Source organism: Phlebotomus papatasi, chromosome 1 (genome assembly GCF_024763615.1).
Source record: "Phlebotomus papatasi isolate M1 chromosome 1, Ppap_2.1, whole genome shotgun sequence".
In the NCBI taxonomy this organism is placed as follows: domain Eukaryota; kingdom Metazoa; phylum Arthropoda; class Insecta; order Diptera; family Psychodidae; genus Phlebotomus; species Phlebotomus papatasi.
In genome coordinates, this window is record NC_077222.1 from 62,125,297 (window position 1) to 62,147,434 (window position 22,138).

General features: G+C 35.8%; 1 protein-coding gene across 1 annotated transcript in view; it reads right to left on the reverse strand.

The window, feature by feature from the left end:
- Positions 1 to 1,148: 1,148 nt before the first annotated feature.
- LOC129809613 (uncharacterized) overlaps positions 1,149 to 22,138 on the reverse strand; it is a 43,297-nt gene continuing 22,307 nt past the window's right edge. Inside the window, exons 3-4 of the mRNA XM_055859572.1 lie at positions 12,510 to 12,558; positions 1,149 to 3,889 (exon numbers count right to left, since the gene is read on the reverse strand). Of these exons, the coding sequence (XP_055715547.1) occupies positions 3,600 to 3,889; positions 12,510 to 12,558 (339 nt within the window). The 3' untranslated portion in view covers positions 1,149 to 3,599. The remainder of the gene's footprint in view (positions 3,890 to 12,509; positions 12,559 to 22,138) is intronic.

Below are 22,138 nucleotides of genomic sequence, written 5' to 3' on the forward strand. Positions count from 1 at the left end.
CTCTTACCATTTGTTTTCTAGTTCATTCATTACCTATTGAGACCGATGAAGTTAGGTTGGAAATTTCAATGCCTTTCCGAAAATCCAAATTTAACTAAATCGGTTGAAAAATATTATTTGAGTAAGACCAGTGAAATATTAAGTACTTTTTCATCATTTATCTAATATTGTCTATTTGAAAATTTTTTTAACATTTCAGCGTGAGAATTAAATTTTTTTTGATATAGATCAAATGAATGGAAAATGATTTAGATGCAATCCCAAAGCACGATTAACCCCTTAAGGACGATTAGAACACCGGTGTCCCATAAAGAAAATATTTTTCCTGACTACTTAAAGTTATTTTTTCTTATGTTTGTACGCTTTGTACGTAATTGCTAAGTAGAACGTTGAAGGAATCTAGGATATTTTTTGCAATTCTACAGCTATTTGCTATATAGTAAATTTTTAAGCTAAAAAATAACAAATTTTTAAATTCTCATATTGAAAATTGATTTTAATTATTTTTTACCTATATTTTTTTTTAAGAAAAACTCTTTTTGGAATAAAAACTACAATACTCAAACATAATATTTTTCATTAGAGTGAAAATTATCTATCATTGACAGGGGGGTGTCATTAGCTCTGAAAAATGCGACCAGTTTTAGTGTAAATTTTTCCCTGTTTTCGTTCACATTTTACCAGATATCTCCGAAACTACGTAGGTTGCCAATTTGGGGTTTTCGGTTGCCCATTCCATATTAAATTGGCTTTTATTTTGTATTTGTATTTTTTGCTAATTCATTCCGCAATGACAGAAAACACTGATTGAACTCTACAGTTTTTTCGGCACGCTAGAAACATATGGGAAACATAGGAAAAGTCATGCCCCTGATCATTGGTATCGTCAGAAAAAATACTTAAATTTTTGAGCTATTTTTGTCCCTATTGTTCAAAGAGACTAAAAATATAACAAATCAAACTCTGTTGGCTTTTAGAAGGTTAGATGTAAGACGTTTTACAAGTTTTGTTCATCGGTTTCATTTCTATTGCTGATTTTCGGTGAACGAAAACTGTCTCGTCGTTAAAGGGTTAATGGACAAAGCTGAAACCTTTTAACCTTTGATTTTAGTGCTTTACTTTATTATTAAATCTTATATATTCTCTAATTTGTTTGTTTTACATTTTTCATTTTTTTTATTAACAAACTACTATGTATAGCAATGCGATGGTAAATATGTGATTATCGGAAAATCAGTCATAGAGAGACTAAATATCAAAATATTCTATCAGACAAAGTTCTGGTATACTTTGTTCAATATAATATAAGCCACGCCTTCTCTTGCCTGAAGTATTGGACAAAAAATTCCCCGACGCAGTTTATAAAGCTACGAAGTCTAAGTAGTTACGTAATGGTTAAAAATTATATTAAAAGTATTAAATATAAAAAAAAAATAAAGAATACTAGCAGTAATATTCCTTCATTAATTTTTTGAGGAGGGGGCGTGGCCTAAAAACATTATTAGATGGATCTTATTAAACAACCCAAGATGAAATATTCCAAAAAATATGTCATTTGAAAAAACAATATCTTTGAAGTTATTATACTTTTTTTCTGTCATCGGATTAAATATTCTATAACCTTGGCGCTAGAACATTAAGGAATATAGCGTTAGTTATCTCAAATATGAAATTAGTAAAATATTAGTGGGATGGAATTACACGAAATGGATGGCTTTTAATTATGAAATATACTATTGGATGGTATTTCCAAAGGTGGCATCTAAAAGAGATTTAACACAATTTTTTTTCTTCCAACATCTCTCTTTCACGCTTGACTCATGACAGGAACATGATATGATGGAATATCATTGAGAAACGAGAAAGATTAAGCTGTATAGCAATAAAATGGCGGAAAAATCTGAAGAATATATACTTGGGGATATTTGAATTTGGAATGAGATGCGAAAAGTGCCGGTGTGTAAATATACCGCGATGGTTTATTCAAAATGAAATGAAATAGACACTTGGCTGATCACCGTCTATATAGGGGAACTTCATATGAGAGACTTTTCACTGGGCAAACTCAAGTGGCGGCAATCACGAGATGAAAACTTTTGAACAGATTGGATTACATATTGGCAACCGTTTTAATTTATCTCGGATGGGGCATTGTTATGGGATGTATTATCCAATTGTGCGATCGATTATAGTGGCTTCTGCAGATTCGATCTCTCCCAGAAGAGAGAGAGAGAGAAAGCCCCAGTGTGTGTGGCGAGGATCATTCTGCAATCTCTGGGTGATATCAGAGCGCCTTCTGGGACAGAGTGCGATAGTGGATGTTGACCACATTGTGTCGCCCATCAGCAACCACCTAACACGCCAGACCGCCAGCACAGTCCTTGTACCATTTTGCCAAGAGAGAGACCCATCTTAAACCTCAGTCTCGCACGCCGTTTGCGCGCAATTTATGGTCGGAAGATGCAGTAAAATATTTGAAACAGGAGGCGGGAGTGAGAAACAATCCCAAGATCGCTAAACTCAAAAGGGACAATTGGATGCAAAAAACATCATTCACAGCATCTCTTTTTTTTGTCTTTACTGGCTTTCCTCCAACCTTCTTCACGAGACCTCTCTTCTTCAAAAGATCTTCTTCTCTCTCCCATCCCATTTTGCATGATCGAGAGCAAATCTTTCGAGGTGGATCACATGGAAAACGATGATCGCACAATACACCGTCCGGTAAGTGTGTTTTGTGATAAATTGCCAACCGAAACCTGTTTTCCGGGATTCTATTTCCGGTGTTTACGAAATCACAGTGCTTCTTTTTGGCAAATTTTTCTGCCTGCGCTTCTCACGCCGGAGCTTCGATCACATGGCTCAAGATCGCCAAATGTGAACTTTTGGAGATAAATGCTCAGCTATAAATTAAGCATCATTAGATGAGCATTCTCTTAATTCAATAGGAAGATAAGGCATTAAATCGTTTCTCAATAAGTCTTGTCGAATGCGATCGAATAAAGATCACACGGTACAAGGGGTTACCCCAATCTCCTTCAAAATTGATTTGAGCTCCTAAATCATCTGGCTCTTGTGTTGTACCTTTTGTGAGGATTCTTTTTTTTATTTTAGAGAGAAAGGGTGCGGATTGTCTTCCTCATAGTACTTCTATCAGTTGTGAACAATGGACCAAACCCCTTTCCATCCCCGATCTTCCCATTTGCGTCTCTAAGACGGGTAACACTCAGAAAATGAGAAAGCAATTGATTAGGGTGGCATCTCGGAGGTAGACAAAAAAGATAGTGCTATACCCCTTTGCGCAACCCTTTTGCCATTCCAGAGTCTGGGGTGTGCTTCATTGTGCCTATCGGAGAAATCGGATATAAGGTTCGATAGGTTTTTGTGGCACCGGGATGGTGATTCTTGAGGTGTGATCGGTTTGTTAGATATCATCCTCAATCTCCTTGGCATTCATCCAGTTTCTTTCAGCAAAAAGATGAGCGCGTGGCTTTTGTGTAATTTTGCGATTTATAATTTCACTCTGATTGATAAATGTATTGTCGAGGCTGAGGCGCAAAAAAAGGGTTGTGAAATCCTGCCGATCGACCGATGATCGTATTTCACGAGACACATGGCAAATGGATTTGATGAAAATGGCTCAATTCACTCACCTGAGAGCAGATTTTGCAGTGATATTTTCGGCCTCCAATCGCTGGACCATTTTGCAAATTTGATCCGATTTTTGTGGCGTCCAGTGGCTGTGGTGGACTTAGTAAATGTGATCCATTGGCTGCCGGTGGTCCAGCATGTCCGTGCTGCGGTGACATACTCCTGATTGGTACACTTGCGGATCGCATTGCTGTCCCTGGGTACATAGCTGTGGTCATGTGATGATCCCCTTGGTCATCATCTAACATAGAAAGATATGGAAGAAAAAAAAATTCAACACCATCTCAGTATAATTGCCCACAGCGTGTGATTAAGTAATTTTCGTTACGGAAATCATTATTTGGGTACAGTGTGTATGAGGTATGGGGTCTCCATCATTAGATTTATGAGTTGCCAAATTCAAGGACTTCAGCATTTTGTCTGGCCCATACTCGGGAGACCGTTTGGCAGGTGATCGAAAGGTTACAGTGATTTTCAGACAGCCACTACATATTGATTTATTGAGATTTAATGGCGTGAAATGCATAGTATTTTTGTATATGATCCACAATATTGTGATCGTGGCCACGGACAATTCCCATCGCTGTCTCATGGTGATCGCAAAAATACAACCAATGGTGCTCTTAATGGAGGAAGTGTATTCAAATGCTTCTCTCTCATATCTTTAAGATAATAACTCTATGATACACGGGAAGTTCAAGCTATTGCAATCAAGATAAAATCTGATTTTATTAATTTTGACAAAATTATTTTCGACATACAACATTGTCCGAAGAATATGATGTTGAATTTAAAAATCAATATTACCAAATTGCAATTGATAAGCGAAGACACTTACCAGGTAAGCCCAACAATTAATTCACATCATTTTGCAAACCTTAGATAAGATTCTTTACAATCTCAACTTCAGTGATTCAAGGTAAAGTCTGACTTAGTCAAATCGGGCCTAAACTTTTTAATAGCACATATTATCATTCATGAATTACATACATAATAAGAATAATTTATTTCAGCTCTCCCTCTGACAAATAGAAAGAGATATAAATTTGCATTTCCCATCAATGGTTAAGTATTTGTCATTTTGATATATTACAAAATTGTTTTTTTTTTAATATATTTAAAGGTTAAAAAAAAAAAGAAAAAATCAGAGTTTGAACAGAAAATTAGTTTTGGTGGTATGAGTCTTAGCTTCTCGATTTCTTGCTTTAAGGCTATAATTCTTGTGAGCAACAGATATGGAATGACAACTATCTAGAGCGAGAGATTGAAGCAGAGCTTGGAGTTTTACTCCGAAACTGAGAAAATTCTCTCTCATTTTGATTTTGGGGTGATTTTTGGAAGATCTACCCCAGATTGTCAGAGGGAGATATTGAGGGGAAATTCTCCGTTCCTCTGGCTTTTGAAGTGTCCCTCTGTCAGAGAAGAACAAGTTTGGCTTTTAAAGTGGCCCATTTAGCCCTCGGGAGAGGATGAAGGAGATCACCCTAGCACTAAGGAATATTCCCAAGCCGCGAAGAAAAGGGACAGATAATCCTAACCGGCTTATGTAGGTGAGATTCTTAACGTGAGCTAACTCGGAGTGCATGCAAATTCGATTTGGAGCTGAAGTTGGGAGACGCCATTCAGTTATCTTGAATCAAATTCGTGAAATTATACAAATTTTGTATTTAAACCAAAATATCAAGGATTTGGATGAACTGACAGAAAAGTGTTATATGGGTGAAATGTAGACCAGAATGTTCTCTATAATTTTGCCGTAGAACTTGAACTCATCGATTACTCAGAAGCCAAGATAAGCGAGGTTTTTTTTGTTTCTTAACTCGTTTTTTCATCCAGAGTGCCCCAAGTAGTCATTTGTTGAACTTCAACTATATCAAAGAATTGTTGTATTTTGTGGGATTTTCCATTTAAAACCATATTTTAAGTGTCTTTGTGGAGTAGAGGCAGTCAAATTGGCATCTGAGTGATTTCAAAGCGTTATTATGGGAAAAATCAATTTTTTCACACTTAAACGGCAAAATCGGAGTGATAGCGTAGTCTGAGTGGAAAATGATGTATGGACGAAATGTAGAGACAAATGTGCTCTACAATTATGTTGAAGTAATCATCAAAATCGGTTCAGCGACAGTCGAGATAATTGAGGTTATGTGATATTGAAATTGGTTTTTCGACTGTGGCGCCCCTGGTGTTGGTCCCACGAAGTTCAAATATTCTAGAAAGTTGTAGCATTTGGTGAGATCTTTCGTTTAAGCCCTCATTCATCAAAATCGGTCACATAGAACCGGAGATATGATTTTTTGAATTTCGTGAACTTTGACCCCTCATATCTCCGGTTCTATTGAAACCACAGCGCGCATACGCACCATTTTGGAAACGTCCTAGACTGGACTACAACATACTAAAGTTTCATTAACTTGCACAATGCCGTTTTTGAGAAAAGTGACTTTGAATTTCGATGAATTTTGACGCTATCACAGCGCCACCTGTGGTGACTTTTTGAACTTCCATCTGAAAGTGCTCATCGAGACGAAACCAAAAAGGTAAAATTTAGGTCGCTATTTTAATTAGAACCGGAGATAGAGGCCGGTCAATGTTCGAACTTTGACCCCTTATAGCTCGGGTCAGGGGTTTTAGATCGACTTAAGGTTTTTTTGTTTGATAGGTATAATCAACGGCTACAACATACTAAATTTTCAGCCCGATGCACAATGGAATTTTTGAGTTATTTAACTTTTAAGATTTAAAAATTTTCTTTTTAAAAAAAGCGCCCCTAGCGGTGGTTTTATGAACTTGCGATGTTAGAAGGGGAAGTGGCATTTCACGAGAGCTTTCCAAAAAGCCCTCACTTTTTAAATTCTGACAATTAGAACCGGAGTAATGGCCATTTTAAGAAATTTTTTTTTGACCCTTATAGCTCGGGTCAGGGGGGTCGGGGGACCTTAAGTTTGGTATTGATGGAAAGCTCTAAGGCCCAGCTATAACATACTAAAATTTGAGTCCGCTGAATGCCATAGGGGCGGAGCTATTGAGAAAACAAAAAAGGGGGGTCTTCAAAATGGCGGAAGGAGGGGTGGGGGGTGGGGGGTCTATGCACCAAGTTGCAATTTTCACCCGATATATAACCTTTGCCGAAAACCGCAAGTCGATATCTTTTTTAGTTTAGGAGCTATTAAGCTCCAAAGAGCGGCCGGCCGGCCGGCCGGCCGGGAACGTAACTTAGCCACATATATATTCGGAATCAGGAAGTGGCGAAACACATTTTGGCCAAATTTGAGGTCGATCGAACGACATGAAATTTTGTTAGGATTATAGTAGGTGAGATTGTTAAGAATCTCACCTAATATGGAGAAGCAGTTGAGAGAGCTCCCAGAAGGTACTGGAGATGCAGAATAGCAGAAATTATTCCCGGGAGAGTGGAAGTTGAGGACCTTCAGTACTACGGATGCTTCCAATGGATTCTTCGTTTTTCAACTTGGCTAGTAAATTGAAGAATCCATTCCTCCACTCTTCTGACAATTTCATGTCGTCTTCTGTTAGGTGGCAAAACAAATTGAGAGTGGTTACACTCAGAATCGTAGCATTATTAAACAAATTTTTCAGTAGATTCCATTTTTTTTAAACTTTGTACTAAATTGTACAATAAAAATATACAGAATTTTATGGAAAAATAATGAATTTTACACTAGATTAAAATTAATTTCAAGTTTTGAAATTATTTTACTGCATATTATTATCTATTCAAAATTGGTGTTGAAAGAGATTAAATTGTTAGTTTAGTAAATTTCTAAAATAATTGTGCTTAAGCTAAGACACACGTCAATGCTAAGATTTAGCTAAGACATTATCCAAAACGCAATATGTGCTTCTATGGTCTGCAATCTTAAGAATCACTCTACTCGTAAGACTTAAAACACTTCCCTTGGCATTTCTTCTTCTCAAACACTTTTGTGAGATTCCGTCTTCATTTGATTGTTTGAAAAATTAAACAGCGATCTCCTCAGGCGCAAAACTAATCGATCGACTTTTTAAATACCATCTCGAGCTTGTTTCGAAGTACAAACTTATAATCAATCATGAAAAACAACACATGTGTACACGACATTAATGTTAAACATGGTAGAGGTTGGGCCAAAAAAATGACATAGTGATTTGGTTTCCTTTTTCAACTAAACGAAAATGCAGATCAATAATTATGGTAATATAATAGAGCATTTAGAGATGATTGCAGAGTGTACAAATCCTGTCTTGATTTTTCAATTAGCAAAATTCTGCAATTTTTGGTAATTTCTTTTTTTTTCGGGCAACCGTGACGAAGAGACATAAGTCTGAGGGATCTTTTTGGTGCAAAAGAGTGTGATCATGAGACGAAAATTGCTGTATGCTTTTGTGCTTATTTTTCATCCATGTGAGAAAGACGTGGTTCTGGATGGTGGCAAGGTCAGTGAGAAAATATTTTAAGGAGACCACTTTAATTTCTGTAAGTGCTATTCGCTACCAACAACAGAGAAGCTCACCGGGTGATCTCTATCTTGAGAAAATTAGCCGCTCAAAACCAATGCATCACGATTCAATTATCCGATATCCCATTCCCCTGTCTTCTCAATTCTCTCAACTTCAGTCCACGATGGAAACCTCGAAGAATTGTATGGCATGAAATATTTTATTAGTCACCCTGCCTCTAATTACCATAATTTTTGAAGAGAATGAATGATGTAATATGTTTCGCTGGATGGAAGAAATTAGCATTTTTTCAAAACGTCGATTTCCTCACAATTATATGCGAAAGTGACTTAAGCAGGGAACCCGTTTTAACACCTGCAATTACGATAAGTGCGTCCAAAATTGCTTACCAAGTTGTTTCTGGAGTGTTTCTGAAGAATCTATACTCACTTTCGCGAACTATTCTTTAAAAAAAAAATCCTTCAAAAGTTTCGCGACCAAAAGTCAACAGTTACCAACTTAAGACACCCAGAGAGTTAGATGACTTTCACCAAGGGGCTATTATCAAAAACAAATTAGTAAAATTCTGATTTAAAATTTACATAAATTAATGAAAATTGACTCTAAAATTATGATTTTATGTCATTAATTAAAGAGAATATTTTTTAAGGTTTCTTGTTTTCAAAAAGTTTTTTTGTTGATTGTAAATTTTTTTATTGATTGTAAACATTTTAAAAACTTTGTCCTGAATCACAATTCGGGATTTTAGTTATTTTTACGTAGTGGGTTTCGTTTTGAAGACAGCAAGAGATGCAAAATTGGGATCGATTACTTTACGTGAAATTATTTAATTTTTTTTTTTACAAAAAAAGCATCTTAATTTTTATACTGCTTCTTTTAGAGATAAAATGCAAGAAATATTAAAAGAATATATTAATTTATTATTTGCAAATAAGTTAATACTATAGGACCTTTAAAACCCAATTAGATTCAGACAGATCCTCAAGCCTATAAAATTTAGCAGTGAAGGAGCTGTGTAAAAAATCAGATCCCGGTCAAAATCTCAAAAGCTAAAATCTTGAACGCCAAAATCCTGAAAGCCAAAATCCTGAATTGGTTGGAAGAATTGGAAACGTCATAGCTACTCCCAAGATTGCACCAACGATTGCTGAAAGCAAATTATTTCATTCACCATCCTTAATAGTAACAGGATCAGGAATTTAATTTCAGATGCCATCCGATAAATGCCAATCAATGCCCTAATTCTGAATAGTTTATCATTTAATTTTAGTTTTAATTTTCAAATCTCAGTGCTGAACTTAAGTTTCCAATCACTTAACGTGAAAGAGGCAGGGTCTATCTAGCCCCTTTCATTCGCTCAGAGTATGTAACCTTAAAGGCCTTGCGGCTTCACTTCCAATTTAAGTTCCCGAAGGTCTTATTCTTAAATCTAGAGTTAAAATTTTTCTGTAGATTCACAATTTTGGGAATAAAGGAGATCCTCTAAATTTATGAGTTTTAGTGAAATTAAGCGCAGAAGGGCCAAGTAGTAAAAATAATAAGCTTGGTTTAGGCTAGTAATGACGGATTTGAAACGGATGAATTTGGGTTTTATTGAGTACTTTTCGGAATGTAAATACCAAAACACTTGAAAATTATAAAAAATTATAATTATAATAAGAAGTAAAATATAACAAGTGTTATTAAATTTAAAAATACTGAAAACAGGAGAATAAAATGGAAGGTCAGACTTTGGGGTGAACCTCTCCGTAAGGAAGAAACACCACTATATATTCTTTAAATTTTTTCCAGGATTCAAAAAGTGTGAATTTATGCAAAAACCTTTAATCTACCAGTGTTTGATGATAGTTCTGATCCTTTACTACCAAGTTTTTTTAGATTAAGCATTCTCGAGGATCGGCCTTGATCTATTTTCGGAATCAAAGAGTAAGTAGCTACTTTTCGCTAAACTTCTCAACAGGAGTTGTTAAGTGATTAAGGGTGTTTAAGTTCGGTTATAAATATGTACAAAAGAGAGTGGTATTAATCACTATTTTTAAAACTAAAAAGAAACACTAGAAGTTTAAGTCAATTCTTGAATGTCTCGAAATCTTAAATAACAGCAATATTATTAGTTTTTCAAAAACTTATCAATCATTTCGCCCTTAGCATCTAATTGAATTTTCGGAAAATCTTGCTTAATAAGAAATTAGATAATTCAAGCCATTAGACTAAACTTGTAGGTCTGCAGCCGATACAATCGAATGTCTCATTAACATAAAATATTATTTAATTTTCTGTTTATCATTTTTTTTTAAATGATAAGTATATTTCTTATTGTATTTGGGAGAATATTATATCGATAAAAGTTTTTGTAATTCTTGTAACTTTGATTAGGGTAAGTGTGCCAAATTTCGGCATAGTTGCATGTAAGCGCAAAAATCTCAAATTTAAAATGTAATATTTTTAATACAAATTGATTTTTTTATTCCATTTTCTTAAGGAGTGTTGCTTGGAAACTTGTTAACAATTTATCGTATTTATTTTCTCTAAAATCATTCTCAGTATATTTTAAAATGAATAAAAATGTAGACAGAGTATTGGTGGTCTATTTCGGCCACCTTTATTCTCATAGTTCCTTGCCCTTCGGGATTTCTTCCAATGTCTGTTTCACATCATCTCGTTTATCCAAATTACATTTCATGTTTTTCTTTTGCATTGTATAATCTTTTGAGTATATAAAAACTAGAACTTCATGGAAATTCGAGGAATAAAAAAGGTGGCCGGAATTGTAAGCTGGCCGGAATTTGGCACACTTACCCTAACATCCTTAAACATCATCATCATCATTTTCAACCGTTTGCCCTTATTGGGGTGGCGGGCTTGGGGCATCTAGGTTAGAAGCCCAAGCCTTCCCATCCTCCGCCACTCCAGATAGGTGTTCATGGTTAATCACAAGTCGCTCTCAGGCAAGATCCTGAATTTGATTCAGGCTACTTTGTCCTATGTCTGCCCCTAGGTTGACGCCTCCTCACAATGGTTTGCATAGCTTTGTTTTTTTTTTAAACATTTTACCATTTTCATTACACTAAGAGTTTTCGTATGTTTGATTCAAGTGTATTCTTCAAAGAATATTTTTTATCCTTTCTTTTAAATGTATTTATTTTTAGTGCAAATATTCTAAAATTTAGAACTCCTATTGAATGGGATAAAATTGCAGTAAAAGCATTTAAATTTAACTGTATGACCTAGGATTAAAATATTTCTATAGACTATATAATATTTTTCGTTGATTCGTCAGAAGTCAAGTTTCCAAATGCTTCTAAACAATCAAACTATAAGCTTTTAAAGAACTAATACTAGCTAAATACCCCTTAATTTTACCCTTTTGGTTCAAGAGCCAACAAATGCAAATCCATCTGAAAATTCTGTAGGCATTTGCAGCAAGGGGCCAGATCTACAGGTGAGATTAGAGGTCAGTCAAAAATGAAAATTAATGATAGTCAGTTGGAGTCAGGTTGAGTTTGTCCTATAAAAGACCTTGTGTGTTGGCTTTTGTGGGCACTAAAAGCATCAAAGAATACTGCTGAGTGAGGCGTGATTTCTTGACGAAAAATGACAAGTGGTTTTCAATAGCAATTATATAGCACCACAAAATTGTGCTCAATAAACTTCTTTTTTTCTCCTAGCCCCTCACTTCTCTTGTGTCTCCTAAAAGCATAGAAAAATTTGTTTGGCGTCGCATCTCAATATATACAAGTCCCCCAAATGATAGGAGAGACAATTCCCCTGTGGAGGGCAGAGAGGTTGGAAGATGAAGGCAAATGGTTAATTCTTTGGCGGATTTGATCACTCTTTTTGATGTAGAAAAATTGTGTATACACAATGAAGAGGAATCTCCGTGGCTTCAGCAACAAATTCACAGCAATTTTGTATGCGACCTTTGGTTGTATTTTGCTATGGTACAGAATATCCGATAAAGATCAGAGTTTGAGTAATACGAGGACCGTGTATAATAATGTGGAAAACATGAAGGCGGCAATTTTGTTTTAAAATGCGCGGGAAGAAGATGTCTCTCCGCGTCTTAACTCCAACTTCCCTGATATCCGCAATTGTACGACGCGATCGCCACAGAGAAACTCAATTACACGACATCACCATGCAATCAATAGGTGTATTTTTCGCCCAGATAATATTGCTACGCGATTTATAACTGAACAAGATTTCCAAAGACATGAAAATGTGTGTTCCCCAGAGATTCAGCTGGGGGAGCAAGGTGATCACCATGTCGAAGGGTTTTTGCAGACAAAACGCGGGAATTAGATCCCGCACGTTTGTATCGCATCTCTTTGGATGTGCTCCTCTCTGTGGTCAGGAATTTTCGCCGACTTGTCTTCACTCGAAGACAATCAATTGCTTACCTTTCCGTGTCAATTCGTTGCTGTTTCCGTGCTCTGCTCGCAATTTACCCTGAAAATCACAAATTAATTAGCCAATGAGACAATCACATTGTACCCGATAAATATCCACTTAATTGATTTTACAGTGAATTTCAGTTTGATCTTGGGGCGAATTTTTGGTGGATTCTCTCAAGTTCCTCACGTACTTTTTATAAAGGTCAAGTTCTAGTAATAAAAGAGTTGAGTAAATAGTAAAACAACCTATTTTTAAGAATAATCTATTAAAAAAGATTTTTCTAAAGTCATATGAAGCTAAGTATGACGTAAGAATGTATCATCTACTATCTATCATGTACTATCTCTTAACAAAGTGGATAAAAAATATTTTTATTCAGGCATAATTTTTTAATTTAGTAGTTTTAATTTTTGAATAATAATTAAGAATTTCTTAGATAGGTCCAAAAGACAATAAGGGACAGTGAAACACGGTATTGACCTTTGGCTCCTTTCCCCTTTTAATTTCCTAAGCCGACGTTTCGGAGGGGTTTTCCTCCTTCTTCAGGTCTACAATTTGCAATTTTTTACAAAACATTAAGAATACACAATGAATTAAACAATGATTAAACAAATTGTAGACCTGAAGAAGGAGGAAAACCCCTCCGAAACGTCGGCTTAGGAAATTAAAAGGAGAAAGGAGCCAAAGGTCAATACCGTGTTTCACTGTCCCTCATACTCAGTTTACTGGCCGAAAACTATCTAGCAAAAGACAATATTATTATTTATATAAAAAATTTAGAAAACTAGTGATCGATAGTGATAGATTCGCTAGCCAATTAACAAAACAACACTCTTTAATTTTAGGTGTTCTGGTAGATATTATCCTTAAAGAAATACAGTGGACTCTCTCAATTTAAGACTTTAACGACCAAACGTTCGTCGTCCAACTCAGAGAGAAATTTGGGTGAGAAACTGTTTGAATTTATAAAATGATAGCACCACGTTCCATGAAGGAGTAAGGCTTCTTTGAAACGAAATTCTTAATGAATTTTAGACGTTGGTTTCATATATAGTTCAATGGCTGAAATTTCCTGATAAGAGGACTCATATCGATCAGGATCAAGAACATTGAAGAAATAAGTCGTCTGAAGCTTGAGTCATCGGAAAGTAGCATTCTTTCACTTATAGCTCGATCTTGAAAAAACCGAGTAAGCAAGAGACCACTTTACCTGTAAGACGAAAATATTAATCCATGGTATATTAAACTCTTTAACGAGTAAGCATCTGTTGAGATGTTATGCAGTGGTAAAGTTAATATTATTATTAAATCATTAAACTACACTTTTGTTATTGGTTTCTAAATGATAAGAAATTACCAGTTTAAATTTAGACGGCTCTAGGATCCAATACTTTCCAAAAGGAACCATATTTGTCTAAATTAAAAATCTTCTGAAAGCCGGTAGAAAGAATAATTCAAGTTGATTTTTGCCCATGGACTGAATTTCCACCTATGCAACTCCTAATATCATAAACATTACATAGGGTTTCGGGATTTTAAACATTTTGGGAACCGAAGAAAACCGCTTGAAATGGTTTATGCACCCAGAAAATTTGCATAAGCTCTGAGAATATGCCTCGAATAAGTTACAGGAACCCCTCGATGTACTATACAAAATATAGTTAGCGCTAATTTCTTGGATTAGTTTCAGTGCCAAAAGAAGTGCATTTGAAAAATTATTTCACAAATTAGCTCTCAATGATTAGATAAAGGGACAGATAATCCTAACCGGCTTATGTAGGTGAGATTCTTAACGTGAGCTAACTCGGAGTGCATGCAAATTCGATTTAGAGCTGAAATTGTGAGTCGCCATTCAGTTATCTTGAATCAAATTCGTGAAATTATACAAGTTTTGTATTTGAACCAAAATGTCAAGGATTTGGATGAACTTACAGAAAAGTGTTATATGGGTGAAATGTAGACCAGAATGTTCTCTATAATTTTGCCGTAGAACTTGAACTCATCGATTACTCAGAAGCCAAGATAAGCGAGGTTTTTTGTTTCTTAACTCGTTTTTTCATCCAGAGTGCCCCAAGTGTTCATTTGTTGAACTTCAACTAAATCAAAGAATTGTTGTCTTTTGTGGGACTTTCCATTTAAACCCCTATTTTAAGTGTCTTGGTGGAGTAGAGGCAGTCAAATTGACATCTGAGTGATTTCAAAGCGTTATTATGGGAAAAATCAATTTTTTCACACTTAAACGGCAAAATCGGAGTGATAGCGTAATCTGATCGGAAAATGATGTATGGACGAAATGTAGAGACAAATGTGCTCTACAATTATGTTGAAGTAATCATCAAAATCGGTTCAGCGACAGTCGAGATAATTGAGGTTATGTGATATTGAAATTGGTTTTTCGACTGTGGCGCCCCTGGTGTTGGTCCCACGAAGTTCAAACATTCTAGAAAGTTGTAGCATTTGGTGAGATCTTTCGTTTAAGCCCTCATTCATCAAAATCGGTCACATAGAACCGGAGATATGATTTTTTGAATTTTGTGAACTTTGACTCCTCATATCTCCGGTTCTATTGAAACCACAGCGCGCATACGCACCATTTTGGAAACGTCCTAGACTGGACTACAACATACTAAAATTTCATTAACTTGCACAATGCCGTTTTTGAGAAAAGTGACTTTGAATTTCGATGAATTTTGACGCTATCACAGCGCCACCTGTGGTGACTTTTTGAACTTCCATCTGAAAGTGCTCATCGAGACGAAACCAAAAAGGTAAAATTTAGGTCGCTATGTTAATTAGAACCGGAGATAGAGGCCGGTCAATGTTCGAACTTTGACCCCTTATAGCTCGGGTCAGGGGTTATGGATCGACTTAAGGTTTTTTTTGTTTGATAGGTATAATCAACGGCTACAACATACTAAATTTTCAGCCCGATGCACAATGGAATTTTTGAGTTATTTAACTTTTAAGATTTAAAAATTTTCTTTTTAAAAAAAGCGCCCCTAGCGGTGGTTTTATGAACTTGCGATGTTAGAAGGAGAAGTGGCATTTCACGAGAGCTTTCCAAAAAGCCATCACTTTTTAAATTCTGACAATTAGAACCGGAGTTATGGCCATTTTAAGAAATTTTTTTTGGACCCTTATAGCTCGGGTCAGGGGGGTCGGGGGACCTTAAGTTTGGTATTGATGGAAAGCTCTAAGGCCCAGCTATAACATACTAAAATTTGAGTCCGCTGAATGCCATAGGGGCGGAGCTATTGAGAAAACAAAAAAAGGGGGGTCTTCAAAATGGCGGAAGGATGGGTGGGGGTGGGGGGTCTATGCACCAAGTTGCAATTTTCACCCGATATATAACCTTTGCCGAAAACCGCAAGTCGATATCTTTTTTAGTTTAGGAGCTATTAAGCTCCAAAGAGCGGCCGGCCGGCCGGCCAGCCGGCCGGGAACGTAAATTAGCCACATATATATTCGGAATCAGGAAGTGGCGAAACACATTTTGGCCAAATTTGAGGTCGATCGGACGACATGAAATTTTGTTAGGATTATAGTAGGTGAGATTGTTAAGAATCTCACCTAATAACTGTTGCATAATCCTGTCAGGTACAGAATCACGAAGTGCATAATACCGAGACCCCGTGTATTTTAAAGAAGTTGGATGAAAAATAAGTGTCAGATTAATGCAATTAACTGATACAAAAAAGTATTCTTAAAAGAGAAAAGGGTTGTTGAAAACGGCAAGCCTCTATCTCGACCCGTTTGGCCTCTAGCTCTGATGAAAACCCATAATGAATGCTCAAACTGGGTGATGCAATTTTTCGTTAATCGTCCGATTCGCAATGATAAATTAAGAATTGCTCTCCAGGGTATATTAGAGTTCAAGAATTAGAAGAAGTGTGCTTAAAATATTAACACTAGTCTCCATTTCTACTCTGGCACTTTCCCTTTCCCTCCTTTTCATACAACACTGTTGAAAGATAATACCTCCTATTAAAAGAAGATTCAACATGAAAAAGATTTCTCTAGGTGTTTCTTTTTTTTTTAGAAACCAAATGATTTTTTTGATCAAAAGACACCCGCAGAATGGTTTTAGGGAGGAAAATCAGTGAAGATATGTAAGCTACAAAAGCAGCAGTTAGATAGTGTTCAGTGTGTAAATTACCTGGTAATCAATCAACAGAGAAAAATTCTTTAATTATTGTTTCAGAAAAATCTCCGTGATGACGCCCGAATGTAATTTTGTGAATACGATGGATGCCCAACGGTATAGATAGAGTTTGAGGAGTTTGAGCATGAGGGAAAAAAAAGGTTAATTCAGTAAAGTAAAGTCTATGTCCGTGTGTGCGCCAGCTTCGGCATTAAGTGACTAATGAAGGCCAGAGGGGGACACCGCAGCGATGCCTGAAACACCATGAATCCGGGCATTCTGAGAAAACCACAGTGAGGAGAGAGAAAGATCCATCAAAACAAGATGTAACCTTGACTATTTTGATCTTTTCCTCAACACACATTTGCCTGCCAAGCACTCTTCAGCACAGAAATCTTCCAGCGGACCTCTCACGAACCATCGAGTGGCAACACCAGCAATTGTTCCAAAACACTCCGGGTACCCAGAGATGGAATCAATCGATGGCACTTGTGGTTGGAAACCTCGCCACTGAGCCGGTGAGTTTCATGCTGAATCGTGCCTCAGCTTGTGAACCCATTTCTGGGAGTGGATTCTCATATTTGGCATTCTATTGAAAATCTCTGACTTGCACATTGTCTGGTCCCCCCACTCTCGTATGGATCCACTCAGGTAACACGCGTCCCATTATTTGGCGCAATTTCGCGACATGTAAACCTTGAACTTGGCTTCAAGGTGCGTTCATTGTTCCAACATCTATGAAATTCAACACAGACGTTCTGCTAATGAATAGGACAACTCGAAGACGCTCTCATCAAATTGGTAAATTTCATAACATTTATATCAGGCACCTAATTATATTCATTTGCACTATGTTATGGTTAAGGTGGGTTATGCTCTAGACACGTTTATGACTTAAACCGAGAGACGACTTAACGTACTTATATTTAAAATAATGATCAGTTTACATTTGTATCAGTTTTTGACTAATCCGGCTGTCGGCTTAAGCTGAGAAATGGCTTAGTGAGAATCTGATAGAATTTTACTCAAATTATTATTTTGATTATAATCACGTTAAGCCGTCTTTTGGCTTAAGTCATAGGTGTATATAGGGCATTAGATACAATAATTGAAAAAAATAAAAATTAAAATGAATTACAATTTGATGACCGTACCCGAAAAGCAAAAGAAAGGGACACAAACCCAAATATAATAACAAAACACTTTTGATTTTATTCTGTTCCCTGTATTATTTAATAAATAGCAGACAAAACTGAGGCAGTAGTAAACATGGGGTAGTTGTAAATTATTACATACTACATTTTTTTTAATTAGATATTAGACTTCAGAGGACGAAACCTGTATAAATTCATAGACACTAAAAGGATTTTTTGTACATTGAAGAAATGTGAAATAGTCGACATAAGTCCAAGTAGTGTACAAATAAAAATCAGTGTTCAAACTACCCCATGTTTATTACTACCCCGTTCTCCCTATATTTTTTTTTAACAATTATTTTAAAGTTTTACTTCTTGCTGTGATAGATCTTGTTAAAATAAAAATACCTATTGAAAATGTGTTTTTTACATTTAAAATGAGAAAAGAACATGGCAAAAGCAATGAAATAGGACAAAATAAAGAAGTATAAGTAAATTGGAATCATATTTTCAATTTACAATCTTGAGATTTTACCACTGTTTTATATATGTAAAAAGAAACAGCAAATCACGAAATAGAAGAAAAAGAAAATCAGTAAGGAAAAAGGGGTGGCAAAGCCTGACTTAGATTCTATATACCTCAGAAGTACTTTCGCATCATTTACCATTTACCGGTTCTCAACCGATTTGCACCGATTCATATATCATTCAAAAGATCCTCCAAAATTGTTTTAAAAGTATCGATTTTCGGATAAAAATTAATTATCGGCTATGAACCGGTTCATTACCGGTTCAGAAGCGTTTGAAACCGTTTCAGTTTTATAGGAAATTCCAAGACCTTTCCAACGGGTAACTTCCAACGGGGGATTCCTGGGTAATCTCTAAAACATATCCAAAAAATGAAAAAAATCGCACGACGCGTTTTCGAGCAATCCCAAAAAAACCTTGTTTTGGTGGGGAAGGGGAGGGTTGGAAAGTGAGGGACATGTTAACGATCCTTGGGTCGACTTATGGAGGGGGTCCCTCTTAGGTCCCAAGTCTCTATCTCTTACCATTTGGCCTCTAGAGCTAGCGATGGCCGGACATACAGACAGACAAATAACGTGACGACATTTCTCAGAAATCGTCTGAAACGTGAAGATTTGTTAACAAAAGTGGTCTCTGGGGGGGAGTGGTAGGTGGAAATTTTGGGGGGTGAAAATATCGAGGGATTACTACTCTCTCCGTGTAAAAACAGCATTTCTTCGTGACTTTTTTTTGCCCATCTAAAATAATAAAGGTAATCTCAAAATTCCAAATCAAAAATTATTCGTATCAGTTTTTATTTATAATTTCAACTAAAATAAAAAAAACTGACTTTAAATAAAATAATAGCACATTCACAAAAGTCGGACCAAAGCATTTGGAAAGTCGGTGATAGTAAATAATAACAATATGTACCGTAGATACGAGTGAGTTAGGCTTTCGGGGGTGGCTTTACCCCCTTGCTGTTCGAAAGCTTTTCTTTAATTCTAGCACTTAGTATATTCTTCGCCGATCGAATACGGTTGATCGGATCAGGGAAGATCATCCATAAGTTCAAGAATTAAAGAAAAGCTTATGTACTGCCGGTGGCAAAGTCACCTACCCCCCGGCAAAAGTTAGTCGCATCTACGGTATATACGTAGAAAACTAATTGTTGAGATTTTTCCGCATAATATTATGTTTACACGTTGTATGGATTATGCTGTTCTGGCCTTTATCTCAGGGTAACGCTTGAGGAATACTAAATTGCTAGGAAATTCTAGGATCTCCCACCAAGACCGACCATATCTCCTCTTTTTCAAAAATACCAATTTTATTTTCTCGTACTTTAGATTTTCACTGCGTGCTTATTAATACTTAGGGCAAAATCACATTGACAGTAAAATGCTCACCGTATTTCGTAAATTTACGCATTTTCATTGCAATTCCTACGCAAATTTTCCAGTACCGTATTACCTTATCTTATACTCGGTGGCATTAGGTGAAAATAATATAAGAAAATTGAAGAAATAAAACGAAAATTCGATAAACGGTAAGCCTAAAAAACTGTACGATTAATTTCTCTTACAGTATTCATTGCTCACCGTTTATCGAATTTTCGTTTTATTTCTTCAATTTTCTTATATAATATTATTTTCACCTAGTGCCGCCGAGTATGAGATAAGGTAATACGGTAATTGAAACTTTGCGTAAGAATTGCAATGCAAGACTACGGCGAGTATTTTATTGTCAATGTGATTCTGCCCTTAAGTCACAAATCATCCTAAAAATTCAAGTAAAATACTTTGATGTTTTCCTAGCAATATCCATAAAAAACAGAAAAAGTGGATACAACTCTCGTCTTAAGATTAAGAATCTCATGCATTCAATAAATTTTTCAAATGCTTCTTTAAAGTAACAGTTTAATTATAAAACAATTGCATTTAGTTTTCAAATTTCCCAAAACATTACAAAATCAGGATTAATAAATTTTTGATGGAAGACTAAAATATTTAATTGATTTTTTGTAAAGTGGCCGACTTTCAGTTTTGCTCAAAATTCTAAATTTTATCTTCAATTGACTTTCTTCGGGTATTAATCAATCAAGTTCATAATAAAGAAGATCCTGATTCTTTTTGGAATAAGAAAAACATAAAAGAGACACATTCTATCCATGATCCATGGGATCATAGTTGTTAATCAAAAACAAAAAATCTTGGTTGATTTAGATTATTTCTAATAAAATGTCTCTTAAGACTTTAATATCTGTAATGACTTCCTTATGAGAAAAACAAATTGTGATAGGCATTATATTTTGTGATTAATTCAGTCGAAATATAAACTAATGCGAACATCCTCCTGTCTGAAGAATCTTGGCACAATTCTGCGAATTACAACCATCAAGGTCGAGGCCAAATTGCCTCCCCATATAAAAAGCTACGCACATAGATTATGTTTTTGGGCCCAAGTCAAGAGAAAACAAATTGTACATATAACTTCTGGGGACAGATTGTATCGACTTTCAGTTGAGATTGCAAACAAGACGGAATATTATGTCGACTCATCTTTTGGAGGCTTCTCCACCTCGATGGTCTTTCCTCCAAACAGAAGAAAAAAAAAGAAATGAGAACCTGTGAGGGATCTTGCGTCCCTATAACAACCGTCTCGCTGGAGAGCTTCATGATTGCCTGAGATACTCTACGATTCCAGGAAAATTTAGAAAGTTGATGGTTCTTACCTCACACCACAACCTTAAGACACTCAACGAAGCAAAGCCATGACTTTAAGCGAAAATTGTGAATATTTCCAAGAACCAGCCTCACATAGGGATTTGATTTGTCCTTGTGAAAGAAAAAAAAATCACATTTTCATAAAAATGTTTTCCATCCCCACGGGGCATAAACTTGAAGAAATTTAATCCACAAGATGAGAGAAATTCGAGATAAATACGATATTTACTCAATTGTGAAAAGCAACACAGATGGAATATTTTTTTCTGGCCCAGCTCTTCTCGACTTTGTCAAGAGTACACGACTTCTCAAGAGTCAACATGAAAGACTTTAGGGAAATAAGACGAATTTTATCACCCCTTTTTCCTTTTTACTCATCTGTCATAGAAGTAGAAGTAACAGAGAAACACTTTCACACGCTCCACTCCCTCGCAATTTAATAAGACCTTTAGCTACTTTTGAGATATTTGAAAAGTACCGCATATAAAAGTAAATTTCATGAAGGGCTAATCAGTTGTTGTGCTGCAAGATAAAAGAATGAGTAATTATTATCAATATATTTTTGTTATATTAAACTGTAATGATCTACAACATTTTAATATTTAAAAAGAAAGTATTTCTTCTACAATATTAGAACTATTTACGTACTAAATTGAGTACTTTAATATCACTAATCCTAAGACTTATATTGATCTGGATAAGCTTCTCAACGGATTATAGGGAAACCCTCTAGAATTTATCTTGAGGAATGCCATAGGATGAGTAACTTTCTGAGAATCACGAAGTCGTGAACCCCTTTTCTCCCACAATTTCTCCCATAACCCGAAAATTCCCTAAAGTTCCCACACAAACAGGAACTGAGCTAAATTGGAGGAAGTGTATGAGCCACCTGTTAGGAATCCATAGTCCCTCTTGAGTGATTTAAAACACCCCAAAACTCACCCTCTGACGAATGATTGACTATAAATCAGAGTTTTAAGAATGAAGTATGGAACCCAGGAATTCTCATCTCGCGAGATTTTATCATTATTTTTCCGTGAAACACAAGTCCCTATTTTGAATAATTCCTCATAGTCTCTGCATGTATCCAGTATTTAATGCATTCACCATGGGGAAAAAATCAA